Below are 13,678 nucleotides of genomic sequence, written 5' to 3'. Positions count from 1 at the left end.
ATAAGGCTTGAGAAGAAAGTCTGCCTAGCAGTTTTTAGTTCCATATTAAAAGCACGAAGACTGTCCTTATAGATATTATAATGGACTACTAGTTTTCGTCTTTCTCCACATACGCTCAGCTTTTCTGCACTGTCTTTTCATTATTTTAATTCTTGGGGACCTAGACCAAGATCCCCTTTGCCTGCTAGTTATCTTCTTGGCTTTAACAGGAGCAATGTCATCTATGACATTTTTAACTTTAGAATTAAACAAATCAAGGAGAGAATCAACAGAGTCTGCAGATATACTTGGTGCTAGCGATATGGCCTTCATAAACTGCTCATTAGTGTTCTCATTTATGCATCTCTTTCTGACAGAGACAGATCTGTCTTTAATAGCTGGAGTGATCAATATGTCAAAGAAAATACAGAAATGATCAGATAGTGCAACATCCTTAACAACAGTTGATGAAATGTGTAAACCCTTAGTTATAAGTAGATCAAGAGTGTGTCCACGATTGTGTGTGGGTCCTTGAACATGCTGAGTCAGATCAAAAGTGTTGAAAACAGTCATCAGTTCTTTTACAGCATTGATTTCTGGATTATCAATGTGAATATTAAAATCCCCAGCAATGGTAAAATAGTCAAATTCAGAGGTTACTAATGATAACAGCTCTGTAAAATCATCAATAAAAGCTGGAGAATATTTTGGAGGTCTGTAGATAATGATCAGTAAGATACGTGGAGCACCTTTTAGTGCTATACTCAGATATTCAAAAGACAAAAAGTCACCAAATGACACTTGTTTACACTCATAGACATCTTTAAACAGGGCAGCAATGCCTCCACCTCTCCTATTGGCTCTGCAAACACTCAAAAAGTCAAAGTTTAAAGGAGCTGTTTCATTCAGAACTGCTGCACTACAGCTGTCATCTAGCCAAGTTTCATTTAAAAGCATAAAATCAAGGCAATTTGAGCTGATAAAATCATTGACTAAAAGTGACTTATTGTTGAGTGATCGGATGTTTAAAAGTGCTAACTTAACAGTTTTAGCTGTTTTTGCTACAGTAGTCTCAGATTTATATTTAATAGACACAAGATTTGAGTGATTTGCTATACGGCCTGAAAAAGTCTTCGGTTTTCTGTCACGTAATACAACACATATATGTGTAGAGAAAGCTACAGGCACACTGGGTTCCTGGGTTCCTGGGTTCCAATATAGGCATACGCTTTTTTAATGCAGTCAAATGCACAGATTTTTAAAGTACACTTTGGCCCAATCCCAATTCTACCTCTTAGCCTTTCCCCTTAGACCTTACGCCTTCAAGCTAAAGAGAATTGGGACATCCCTACCCCTTCACATGAATGCGCAAAAGCATGGGTAGGGATGTCCCAATTCTCTTTAGCTTGAAGGTGTAGGGCTAAGGAGAAGGGCTAGATACCCCTTGAAATGGAGATTTTTCAGGACCACACGAGAAATCAAGGGGTACAAAGATTTCCCAAAATACACCAGCTACAACTGCAGCATGGCTACACATGGAAATAAGGATATTTTTTTATTGTCATTATCATGACTTTTTATTACAAACAAGCATATGTTTTAATACATTCATAACCGCATTCGTGTTTCACCATCATGCTTTTAAAAAAAAAAAAAAAAGCTAAAATAAAAACTTCTAAGTTACGCTATCTATAATCCTAATAATAACTCCGCAGGGCTTAATTTGTGCCGGAACACGCCGAATCCGGCACCTCATTTTAGCGATTTCCCCCTTCTCAACCACCCTCCTACCCCGTCCACTGTTTACTTTCACTTTCTTCTGCAACTCCCCAACCCTCTTCACTTTCGGTTACGACACCCCTCCGCCATCCAGCACCCTGCCATCCCCATCATCAAGGTTCCACCCCTCTTTCCCCACTTTCGTGCGCGACACCTCTACATCCTCGGGTTACATGCTGGATTCGTTACCCTAATCTGTTTCGGGACCTCGCAATTCACAAATTAAGCACTGTAACTCCTAAATAGCAGTCTTAAAACATTCTGTCATGATGACACTTGAATACCCTGTCAGAAAAGTGTAGTGGCTGTAAATTAGCTTTTTACAGTGTCTGCTGTAATGTTAACGTTGTTTTTGTGTGTTTACATAAGTGAATATGGCCACAGTGTAAATGCACAGTTCAGTTACGATCTTATTGCCACATTAGATCATTATGATAACATGATATCGTCCTTCAGTGATTTCCTGAAGATGAATACCAAAAAATAACACAACTGGAATAACTACAGCAATCGCGATTGTTGATCTCGTATGAAGCAAGAGATTGCGATGACATATGATGACGTGTGCAGGTGTTGAAGTGGTGTCCCATTTATTAGGGGTAAATTTTGAATCCCCTCCTCCTCACATGGTTTCAAGGGCTAAGGGGAAAGGGTAGGGGTACAAAAACAGAATTGGGATTAGGTCTTTGTTTGTGAACAGTCAACATATGCACAATAGAAAGATTAGTTATTATTCACTGTCTGTGATTTTTCTCTCAAATTCATGAGCAGTAAATATTTTCTTTTTGTTTGTTTATAACTAATTTACAGTAAGAGGAGCTTACTTTATTAATTTATTTTTACTTTTGCTTTTACTATGGATGCTTTGGTGTATTATTGGCCGATTAGATTCCATTTAAAGCTATTAATATACAATAATATGAAAAAGATCATTATTTACATTTTCAAATTTAAAAACTACAATTTCCCGTCAATATTTGAGCTCTGTTTAGCACAATCTTAAACACAGCTGATAAGCCATTGTGTTCACGTGCTCAACAGATATGATTGTGATTGGCTCTGAAGGTCATCGCTTCACCCTTCTTCACTACTGTTAAACAAGCCTGAACACAGATACACAGACACTGGATCATTTTAAAAATATCAACATTGATTTGTACTAAAGCTGATACTTTTGACTACCCCACTGAAAAAAAACAAGTCATTAACTTCTAGAAAAAAATACTAAATATAATCTGTACAAAATAATAGACCTGAATCAAATTTTGTATAATATGTCAGATGTGCATCGGGAAAGCAACTGTTGTTTTCCATGCTCCAGTGCTGACCTTAACCATTGGTTAGTTTGGGCTAAAACGTCTTGGACAATAAAAGAAAATGACTGCACTATTCTTTTTTTCTGGAGAAGCAAAACTTATAATTTACAAATGGCAGCAAAACTAGAGTTATTGATTATGAGTATTAAATAAATGTTTTGTTTTATATGTCAAATAAAAGTTAAAGCTGCCAAATTAAATATTGAATAGCAAAAATGTCTTTTGAATATTGCAATATTGCCATTTTTTTTTACCTTAACTTCTCTTGAAATGTTGGGATTGTTGAATTTAGTTGAATGTTAAATGGATCCAATACATATTCAGTAAAATGGATTTAATGAAGAAAGAACTAGCTGGTACAATATAATACTGTATTCAATTGACCAATATCAGAATTGTCCAAAAGATTTCTATTATATTATTTCTGTATCGTATTGGCCAAAACAATCCTATCGGTGCATTGCACTTTTTACTTTTTTATTATTTTTTTAAATCAGATGAATTAATTCAGAGAGACTTACAAATGAGGAATTCTGACTATTGTGAACCATCACAATCAAACATCTAATGCTGGCGCTGATGTGTTTTTCAGATGTACATTTGCCTGATCTCCCTGCATTCCTTGGTCATGGTGGTCTTTCATTTCCTCAACTGCTTTGAAGATGACTGGACAAGTAAGTAGAGAAGCTGTTATTGTAGTTATTATTAGCAAGACCGATAACTTGACCCCTGTGACATCTAGATGCCAGGGTCGGAGTGCAAACATGCAATTAAGAGTGTTATCTACTGGGAAAAAAAGAAAAGTCCAGTCTTTGCATACAGATAAGAACTACTCCCAGAGACAGTCTGTTATACTTTTCAATACATTCTAATAATACATATTACATATATCCAATACATTTTTTTCAATACATTCTAAATAAATAATATATATAAACACTTTTTTTGTTTTGTTTTGTTTTTTGTTTTCAATTTGATGCATTACAGTGTAAAAAAGGTTTTGCATCCTTTTTGTAACACTTTGATGAGACTAATTAATAAGTTTGCTATTATATGTGTGTAACAAAAATGCATTGCTTTTTTATAACAAACATGCAATATTATGTAAATAAAGGGCCACTTGATATGAGGGCCATAATTGGTAAATATAGTGGTTAAAGGTCAGGTAATGAAGAAGTGAAGGTAGTATAACCTAATGATGTGAGCTGGATTCAAACAGACGGGCTCTGTATTTTGGGCACAAAATACTACCACAGCTCCAATTTTACATTTTTTAAAAATTGATCTTCGTGGAGAAGTCGATTCCATTTTTTAATAATTTTTTTTTTTATTATTAATTCTAAGAAACTGTATAATACAATTTAGAAAACCGTAAAAGAGAACAGTTCTTTTACATAATATTCACATTAGATAAACAGGATAAAGAGCAAAACCAAAAAATAAAGTACATAAAAAATAAGAAGCACATTTTTTATTATTAATTAATCTAAGTGAGTCTTCACATAAGAATATCTATTAAAATTGGAATTTTTGTAAGAAGCCTCTGTTTGTGAAAGTAAAATTTCCCAGCAAGTATTAGAAAGTTCACAGTGGCTTCTAACTAGGGTTATGCGATTAATCGAAATCAAAATGCAATTTGAAACGCTGTAATTAGCTAATCGCAAGAGGCTGCGATAATACTAAATTTCCCCCGCCCAGATCAAATGCGTGACTGCTGTGCGTGACAAGTCTTACAAGCCAATTGAGTAAGCACATTTTCGTTTTGCCCAATCAGAATTGCGCAACCGAACTATGCGGAACACCCGCAATAAAATAAAAACAAACAAACAGAAAAGCACGGATTGGTGGGATGATGGCGTCTGCCGCTTCAGAAGCATTATTAGTCAAATTCATATCAAAGAAAAACAGGACATCGGTAATATGGGAATATTTTGGTTTCAAAGTCACAGACATCAAAACTAAAACTGGTAATTTGTAAGAGCTGTCGCAAAATTGTTGCCAGCATGAGGATATACAGCAACCAGCACCTAAGTTGATTGCAAAATTAAATCGCAAATCAAATCGAAATCGCAATATCTGTTAAAAAAAATGCAATTAGATATTTTCCCCAAATCGCACAGCCTTACATCTAAGGACTTGCTTTAGTTTTCAAAATAACAAAAAACATCCTTAAGGTGCAAATAACCAATCGTATTAATCTTGGAAAAGCAATATGAACTTAAATCATTCTAAAATGATGATGATTGCATGAAAAAACAAGTGACAAATGTCTTCACACTCATTTTTACAAAAGGTGCAAATATCAGTAACATCACAATATTTGGACAAGAGTGCATTACATGGGTAAATATAGTGCAAAATTTTTAAGTGTACCTCTTATTTTATTAGGAATACAAAAATGATATGGTAATAACCATGTTTATATCCACTGAATGTTAACAGTTATAGAACTTTAGGAGTAATTAAGTTTTGTGACTGGGACAATTGATGTATGAACTTATTATTGCATCCTTTACTAAGAATAGATTTTCCTCCTAGGCATAACTGTGACAATTGTTTGGAATCTGCCTCAGCTTAAAGCAGCTTTTCTGACTTTGCATTTGGCTTTTTTTTTAATTATCAGAAATGCATCATGTTTATTGCAGAGACTTTCAACTGTGCTTCTGGGGACTGATTATTCTGCATAGTTTAGTTTAAAAGCTAGGCTAAATAAAACATAACCGAAGCAGCAAATCAAGATCTTTTGTAAATACTTAGGTATGCAGAACCTGCATAAGCAAGTTAGAAATAAACATTACATGACAGTGGATCTCAAGAAGAAGAGTTTTGAAGTTTTAGGCTTATTATAATGTTTAATCAGTGTTTAAAGGGTTAGTTCACCCCAAAACTTTGTAGTTACTCGCCCTCATCATGTTGGTTCAGTCCCTTGAGACCCTTTTTTTCATCTTCTGAACACAAATTAAGATATTTTAGATGCAATCTGAGAGTTCTCTCCCACCCTCTGTAGACTGCAATGGCCCCGAGACATTCAAAGTCTAGAAAAGGAACCATAACATTGTCAAAATTTACAATGGGGTTCAACTCTAATCATATAAAGCTCCTAAGAAAACGTTTGTTTGCCAAACAAATTTGTGAACACAAATGATTGGGTGAACTAACCCTTTAAAGTTGAGAGCAGTTCTTTATGGTGGTATTTAGCATGTGTTTGCTGTGAAATATTAATAAAATTAACCATAATGGGCATGATTTCAAAAGTTCATAGTTGTGAGTTGTGGTCATAGTTGTTAGTGATGTGCTCATTATAGTTCAAATGAACTAAAGTCATGAACAAACTTAGCCTCTTTTGTGTGTGATGGAAATTTCTACCATTGTTTTGACACCTTTAAACATTTAATAAGCTCTTCCTGAATTTGCGACTTGTTTGTATGTGTACATGTGGTTGTATTCTTTTTAAACTAGTGTGTTCAGCCCAGCATGCAGCATGGTTTTGAATGTTCAGTAAGTGTTACGTTTTATTTTTGTTACTTTAGTTGCTTTGTATCTTAACGCTTGCAGTGACCGTGTGAATGCCAAGTAAACAGGAAAAACTGTTAGATACTATAGATAAGAGAGCGTGTTTTTTTTCCAGTGTCACTTTAAAAAAAATGGAGGATAGAAATAGGCCTGTCACAATTATTAATATATCGACTTAACGCACAACACATGGACATGACCTCAATCATTTTCAGGGTGTCTCCAGGGTCTTAAAAAGTCTTAAGTTAAAAAGAAAATTAAAAATTTTAGGCCTTAAAAAGTCTTAAATTCACCGAAATATTGTGTTGTAGGTCTTAAATTATTTTAAACAGGTCCTAATGTCTAAGTAAAGCTACCCAATCTGGCCTTTTTATTTAAGTTTTTTTATTGCAAAAAGATACAATTCACAACAGCTGTTAGACATTTTTAATTCTCCAAATTAAATTCCCTAATCAGGAAAAGAAAACTAAAGCAACATATCCCTTTACATGATCTTACATTAATACAAAACTATTTACAGAAGTAACCAGGCCATTAGAGAAAATCTTTAGTGTTTAGGCCTGTATAAGTCTATATTTTATTCATGAAAGTCTTAAAGTCTTAAATTAGATTTGAAGACACCTGCAGAAACCCTGTTTTTGGTGATGCAATATATACCATGCAACAAAACAATATCAGCAACGTTTTAGCTGATTGGGAACTTTATCTTTACTATGGTTAAAAAATCACTATGGTATTTACTATAAATTGCTATAGTATATTTTAACGTGGGTGCTTAACAACTGAAAATTGATCAGTTACTTTTTTCCAGTTCTTTTTACCTTGCACTTTTTTTGTTACATTTACTATTATTATTATTATTACTGATTTGTTTAGGATATATGTTTACACATTCTGATTCCAATACCTAGTTATTAAATGGTTAAAAGTGTTGGGGAAAGTTACTTTGGAAAGTAATGCATTACAATATTGAGTTACCATCGTAAAAGGAACTAGCTGTGTTACTTAGTTCATTTTTATGCGAAGTAATGCGCTACGTTACTTTTGAGTTACATTTGCATTACTGTTTCTTACCAGGCTGAAGCTTGATGTCTTTCAGATCTGGCAGGTTTTCATTTTTTTTTAATAGAGGAGCTCTGCAATAAACAACGCACTGTATAATCTACACCAGGGATCACCAAACTTGTTCCTGGAGGTCTGGTGTCCTGCAGATTTTAACTCCAACCCTAATCAAACACACCTGAACAAGCTAATCCAGGTCTTACTAGGTATACTTGAAACACCCAGGCAGGCCTGTTGAGGCAAGTTGGAGCTAAAGGCAAGCTGCAGGGCACCGGACCTCCAGGAACGAGATTGGTGACCCCTGATCTACACCTTTTATGTACCTTGAAAAAACATATTGAAAACTTATAATGCAGGATAATGTTATCTTCTGAGAACATCCTCAGATGTATTTACAGATTAATGACAGTTTAAAGCAATGTGTTATTAGTGTATTATTAGTGAAGTACAAACCATTTTCAAGTACAATTCCTTGTGATCCATGTGTTCAAAATAATGAACGTTCTCTCATCTCAATTTTAATTCAGCAATTTACTTTTTAATAGCTAGTTAATTAAACAAAAAAGTAACTTGCGTTTAATTTTTTAAGAGTCGAATACTTAATTTTTTAAAGTAATGCATTACTTGTAACTTAGAAAAGTAGTATTATTACGTAACTCGTAACCCCCAACACTGAAAATGACTGCAGTTAAATTAAACATTCTTAAGAATGAAACTGCATTATGATGCTATTATATTGCCATTCTGGCCTTATATAATGAGTGGCATAAAATGGTCTTAAAATGACAATAATATCTTTTATCGCAATATATTTTGGGTGCGATATATATTGTATTACAAAAACTAGATTCGTGACAGGCCTAGATTGAAACGTAGAGATGCATGAAATCTTTAAACATTGTCCCAATCAACTGGCTACATGCACACAGACTTTCAATTACAAAATTGTCACATTTTAAGATCTGATTTCTTTAAAAATCAGCGATCTTCACTGCCTGTTAGATTTACAATATGAAGTGGGTCCCAGATCGGACAAGAAGCACTGCATTAAATTCCATTCACCCCCCCGGCCATGTCTTTAAAATATGACAGTTTATTTTACCCCAGTACTTTAAATGGAATTTCTGCGCTAGCCTGTTGCTACTGATGGCGCTAGTGGTTACTACATTCTTTCATCTTGTTTCACGCTTTGACAAATAAATGAACGCTTAAGTCTATTTAACTGAATGTATTGAAATTACATTACAACATTAATGCTGTAAAAACAATTGAAAATTGTCACATTAAGCTTTCACCAGAAGTTTACGTTGGCTTTATAACTGTAGCTGTGCATAGAGCCCATTGAGCACATACATTTTTTTATACACACTTTAACACAGCATAAATACATGCAAATAATGAACTGCAGAAACTTATTTATGACATTTTGTGATTTATACAACGAAAACAAACTCCTCGCCTTGGTACACTATGATTGGATAGCTGGATTTTAAATTTAATTTGATGCAAGCAGCACCAAAATGGTACATCTAATCATTGACCCAAATAGGCCAATCAAAAACAAGGGTGTCACTGGTATATGTCTAGCCAGGCTTGGCTAAAAGATCAAACCTTTCAACCCATGTGCTAATGTGTTTAGATGCTTTCCATGCGTGTTGTGTGTCCCAGTTTGCATATACAAATATAGATGTGCTGCCAGTTATTCATACCACCCCCCCCCCCCTTTTTAGTTAATGAATTAGTCTGAATGAAGCTAGAATAGTATAGTTGCACTAGTATTTACTGTATCTGTGTTAAGCCTGTTCCCTTTCCCCTCCTGACCCCAGAGTGCAGTACCTTCTCCCCTCCTGCCACCGTCATCCTCCTCATCCTTCTGTGCTTTGAGGGCCTCCTCTTCCTCATCTTCACCTCTGTGATGTTTGGCACCCAAGTCCATTCCATCTGCACAGATGAGACGGTAAGAAACCATTTTTCTTTCCCGGCAGTGGGCGAACGTGGTGGAGGTGATGCTTGTGGACTGTTATGCTTTGTTATTTTTAGGTTAACACATGCGGACAGCTTTACCAAAAATGCTGTGGTGCCTGGAGTGAAATGTAACGCGCATTAATTTGGTATTGAACAGCAGAAAACTAGCATATATTCACACTGGTTCTTCAGCACATATCATGCTTGGTTAGTTATTAATAAAACATCACTGTGCAGAATTTAATTTTGCCGTATAAGTCCTTTTGGCAGTATGCTTGTATAACACATAAGCCACTTTTCCACTGCGTGGTACGGTATAGTTCGGCTTGGTTCAGCTCGATTACATTTGGTGTTTGGTGGTGTAGATCTGTTTAAACATTACACTGACGATTGGGTTTAGGGTTAGGGTAGGGGTAGACGTTAATAAAATACAATAAATGGGAAATTTAATAAATAATATGAATAATCCCATATCTATCAGCTGATAACCACTGATAATGTTGAATCGGCTGGGGGTTCAGTGGTTAGCACTGTCGCCTCACAGCAAGAAGGTTGCTGGTTCGAGTCTTGGCTGGGCCAGTTGGCATTTCTGTGTTGAGATTGCATGTTTTCCCCATATTTGTGTGAATTTCCCCAGTTTCCCCCAGAGTCCAAAGACAAGTATAAGTGAATTGGATTAACTAAATTGGACGCAGTTTATGTATGTGTGTGTATGTGTGTTTCCCAGTACTGGGTTGAGGCTGGAAGGGCATCCGCTGCATAAAACATGTGCTGGAGTAGTTGGTGGTTCATTCCGCTGTGGTGGCCCCTGATAAGTAAGAGACTGAAGCTGGATTTATACTTTCGCCTGGTGCCGCATCGCGCACCTCCACTGAGTGCGCACACACCTCGCGAAACGGACAAGGCTTTTATATCTGGCGTGTTCGCCGTTGTGATATTCTTTAAAATGACAGGGGGCGGTCAAAAGAAACCCACCGTAAAGTCAGATGGATAAACGGTGAAGTAGGACGTTTCCGGAACTATGTCATATCATTATTATCATTCAAGATTTTTTAACTAATTATTTGTATTGTTTTTATAAATTATTTTAATGATTATAAGGATTTTTATAACCATTCAAGATTTTTTCTTAATCAAACTTTGATGCATCACTTGCTTTTGTTTTATCACGGACAGTTCTACCTATTAAAATATTAATGGTAAAAAACATGTGTTGCTCTACAAATATATTTTTATTATGGCAAGAATAAAAGCCAAAAAAGCTTGATTACTAAAAACATACTGATTTATTTTATTTTTTTTTTATTTTGCCCGCTCCACAATTCACACATCACTGTCTGGCTAGTTTCTGTCCTATACTGCTAAAAAAGCAATAATGGTCCAAAATTCCTGACCATTATCACCAATAAAGCCTAGAAAAACAGGCCATCAGTATATTGTAAACCGATAGGTTCAAATATTCCTTTCCAGTTATTAAAGAAATGATTTTTTTCCTTAATTATAGTTTTGTAGTTATTAAATTGTTATAAATTTAAATTGTAATATAAACATCAGTGTAAAACCCATGACTGGAGGAAAAACATATTTCTGTAATTGTGTACACGGGTCTCCACTTTTGCCATGGCCTCTTTTGTTTTTAACAAACTTATCCCTCAGGTTTTTCTTTTTAACAAAAACTTTCCTCCTTTCCCACGGCTGTTGCAATTTCTAGCCAAAAATTATTGATCATCAGGTTATCTCCATGATCACGGATCATAAAGATGTGTGTACAGTCGTATCGGTTTCAGACAAAATCTCTTCAAAGTGGCTTATATTAAACTCAAATCAATCGCGGCGCCGCACGAACTGTTTGCTCGAGTCTCAAAAAAAAAAAAAACATGCGCTCTGCTAGCCGAAATCATGCCACACGCACCCAAGGCGAACCTCCGCAAACACAGCGATGATGCCACATTCGCCGCGCGCACTCAAGCGAACTAGCGGACGTGTCGACTATAAACCAGGCTTAAGCTGAAGGAATGTGAATAAATGTTTTCAGATGCTGATGATGATGAGAACAAGAGGCTAAAATTTTACAATTGTCGGAATTGTATCATTTTCATTTGAACCATGGCTCATGCGAAGGCAGGGCTGAAAGATCCCCACTGATAGCCCCACCTCAAAGGCATTCCATGTGACCAGAAGAGAAGGAAAGTTGTTTCAAGGGGGAGGGAAGGTTATGGTATTTGATTGAGATTATGAAGGCAAATTTACGTTGAACAAAATAATGAAGTGCACAGATACATTGTTTATAACAAGCAGTTAGTGACCATTCTCTCTGACCAATTGCTAATCAGCATTAAATATGTCATGTGTTGGTAATGGTACGAGTTTCTTGGATCCTCACCAGAGGTGGTACTTAAAAAGTGATGGGTGAAGAACGCAGTGAAAAAGCTACTGAACATGAGCTGAACCAAACCGTGTCATACCATGCTGTGGAAAAGTGAATTTTCTGACTTTGGAAAACACAATTCACATACACTCAGCGGTCACTTTATTAGGTACACCTATTCAGCTGCTTAGACTGACATCAGCCAATCACGACATGCAGCAACTTAGGCATGTAGACTTGGATCTTCTGAAGTTCAAACTAAGCATCATAATGATGACGAAAAATGACTTATAAACATGCAGCCTGATCTCACGAGAAAACGTAAGTATTTTACGTTTTGTCAGTTTAGTGGCTAATTCTTACGAATTGGTACGAGTTCAGTCGTATGAAACTGTACGATTTTAAAAAGGTGGCGTGGCACCTAACCCCACCTCTAAACCCAACCATCATTGGGGGATGAGCAAATCGTACTAAATCGTATGAATTAGATCGTACGAATTCATACGAATTAGCCACTAAATCAAAAAGTTACGAATTGCCGTGAGATTGTGTTGAAACATAACATGTTTGTTGGTGCCAGATAGGCTGGTTTGGGTATTTCAGAAACTGCTGATCTCTGATATTCACACACAGTGATTTTAGTAAGATGTGCAGTGGTCAGAAAAGAGAAAAAATCCAGTGAGCAGCCCTTCTGTGGATGAAAATGCTTTGATTTTGTCAGAAAAGAATAAAAATCATGTTTAGTCTGATCTCAAATAACTAATTTTATAACAATTGAGATCTAAAGAAATGCATCTCTGAATACATAACTTTGAAGCAGATGTGAAACTGAGGCTACAGTTCACATGGGCTCACCACAAATTGGACAATAGAAGATTGGAAAGAACATTTCAGATCTGATAGGCTTTGGTTCAGGGTGCTGGTGTAATGGTGTGGTAGATGTTTTAATGGCAAACTTTGGGCTCCTTGTTACCAACTCCCTGATTAAATGCTACAGCCTACCTGAGTGTTGTTACTAACCATGTCCATCCCTTCATGACCACAGTGTGCTAACCTTCTAATGGCTACTTCCAGCACAATACTGCTTTTTGTCACAAAGTTCTATTCATCTCATCCTGGATCCTTGAACATAATAATCAGTTCAGTAAACTCAAAATGGCCTCCACAGTCACCAAATATCAATCCAGCAGAGGAACTTTTGAATGTTGTTGAATGGGAGATTTTATCATGGATGATCTGTTTCTACTATGTAATGGTCTCATGTCAACATTAGGGAGTCCAATCCAGATACTAGCAAGGTGTACCTAATAAAATGGCCTGTGACTGTATATTCCTGTCCTGTAGAATAGATTCGACTACTAATCTTTTAATCTCATACCGAAGAGAATGTTTTCTTGATGTTTGTCTTTATATTTTGTTTGTTGTACTATGGAAGTGTAGGTCTGCACTGTGTTAATTAGGTGACTTTGAGAGTTGCAAGTCAATCGACCCTTCGCTAAACCACACCCAAAAACCGCCACACAAATTGTGGCTTAGCAACTGTAGCTACACGCAGGTGGTCTGTCAAGCTTTCGAGGGAGGGAAATAAGCCAAAGCATTGTGGAAATCTAATACTGCTCTCCTAAAAGTTGGGACGGAGTGATGGAATTTTTTTTTCCCTTTCCAAAAACCATTGGGACAAATGCCAGCGTGGATC

The 13,678-nt window shown here is 36.1% G+C and overlaps 1 protein-coding gene across 2 annotated transcripts in view; it reads left to right on the top strand.

The window, feature by feature from the left end:
• Window positions 1-13,678, top strand: part of zdhhc3a (zinc finger DHHC-type palmitoyltransferase 3a) — a 29,974-nt gene that overhangs the window by 7,567 nt on the left and 8,729 nt on the right. For both annotated transcript variants that reach the window (XM_056475027.1, XM_056475028.1), the window contains exons 5-6: window positions 3,667-3,748; window positions 9,476-9,606. In XM_056475027.1, coding sequence (XP_056331002.1) covers window positions 3,667-3,748; window positions 9,476-9,606 — 213 coding nt within the window. The remainder of the gene's footprint in view (window positions 1-3,666; window positions 3,749-9,475; window positions 9,607-13,678) is intronic.

Source organism: Danio aesculapii, chromosome 16, assembly GCF_903798145.1.
Source record: "Danio aesculapii chromosome 16, fDanAes4.1, whole genome shotgun sequence".
Lineage (NCBI taxonomy): Eukaryota > Metazoa > Chordata > Actinopteri > Cypriniformes > Danionidae > Danio > Danio aesculapii.
This window is presented reverse-complemented; position numbering and strand designations above follow the sequence as displayed.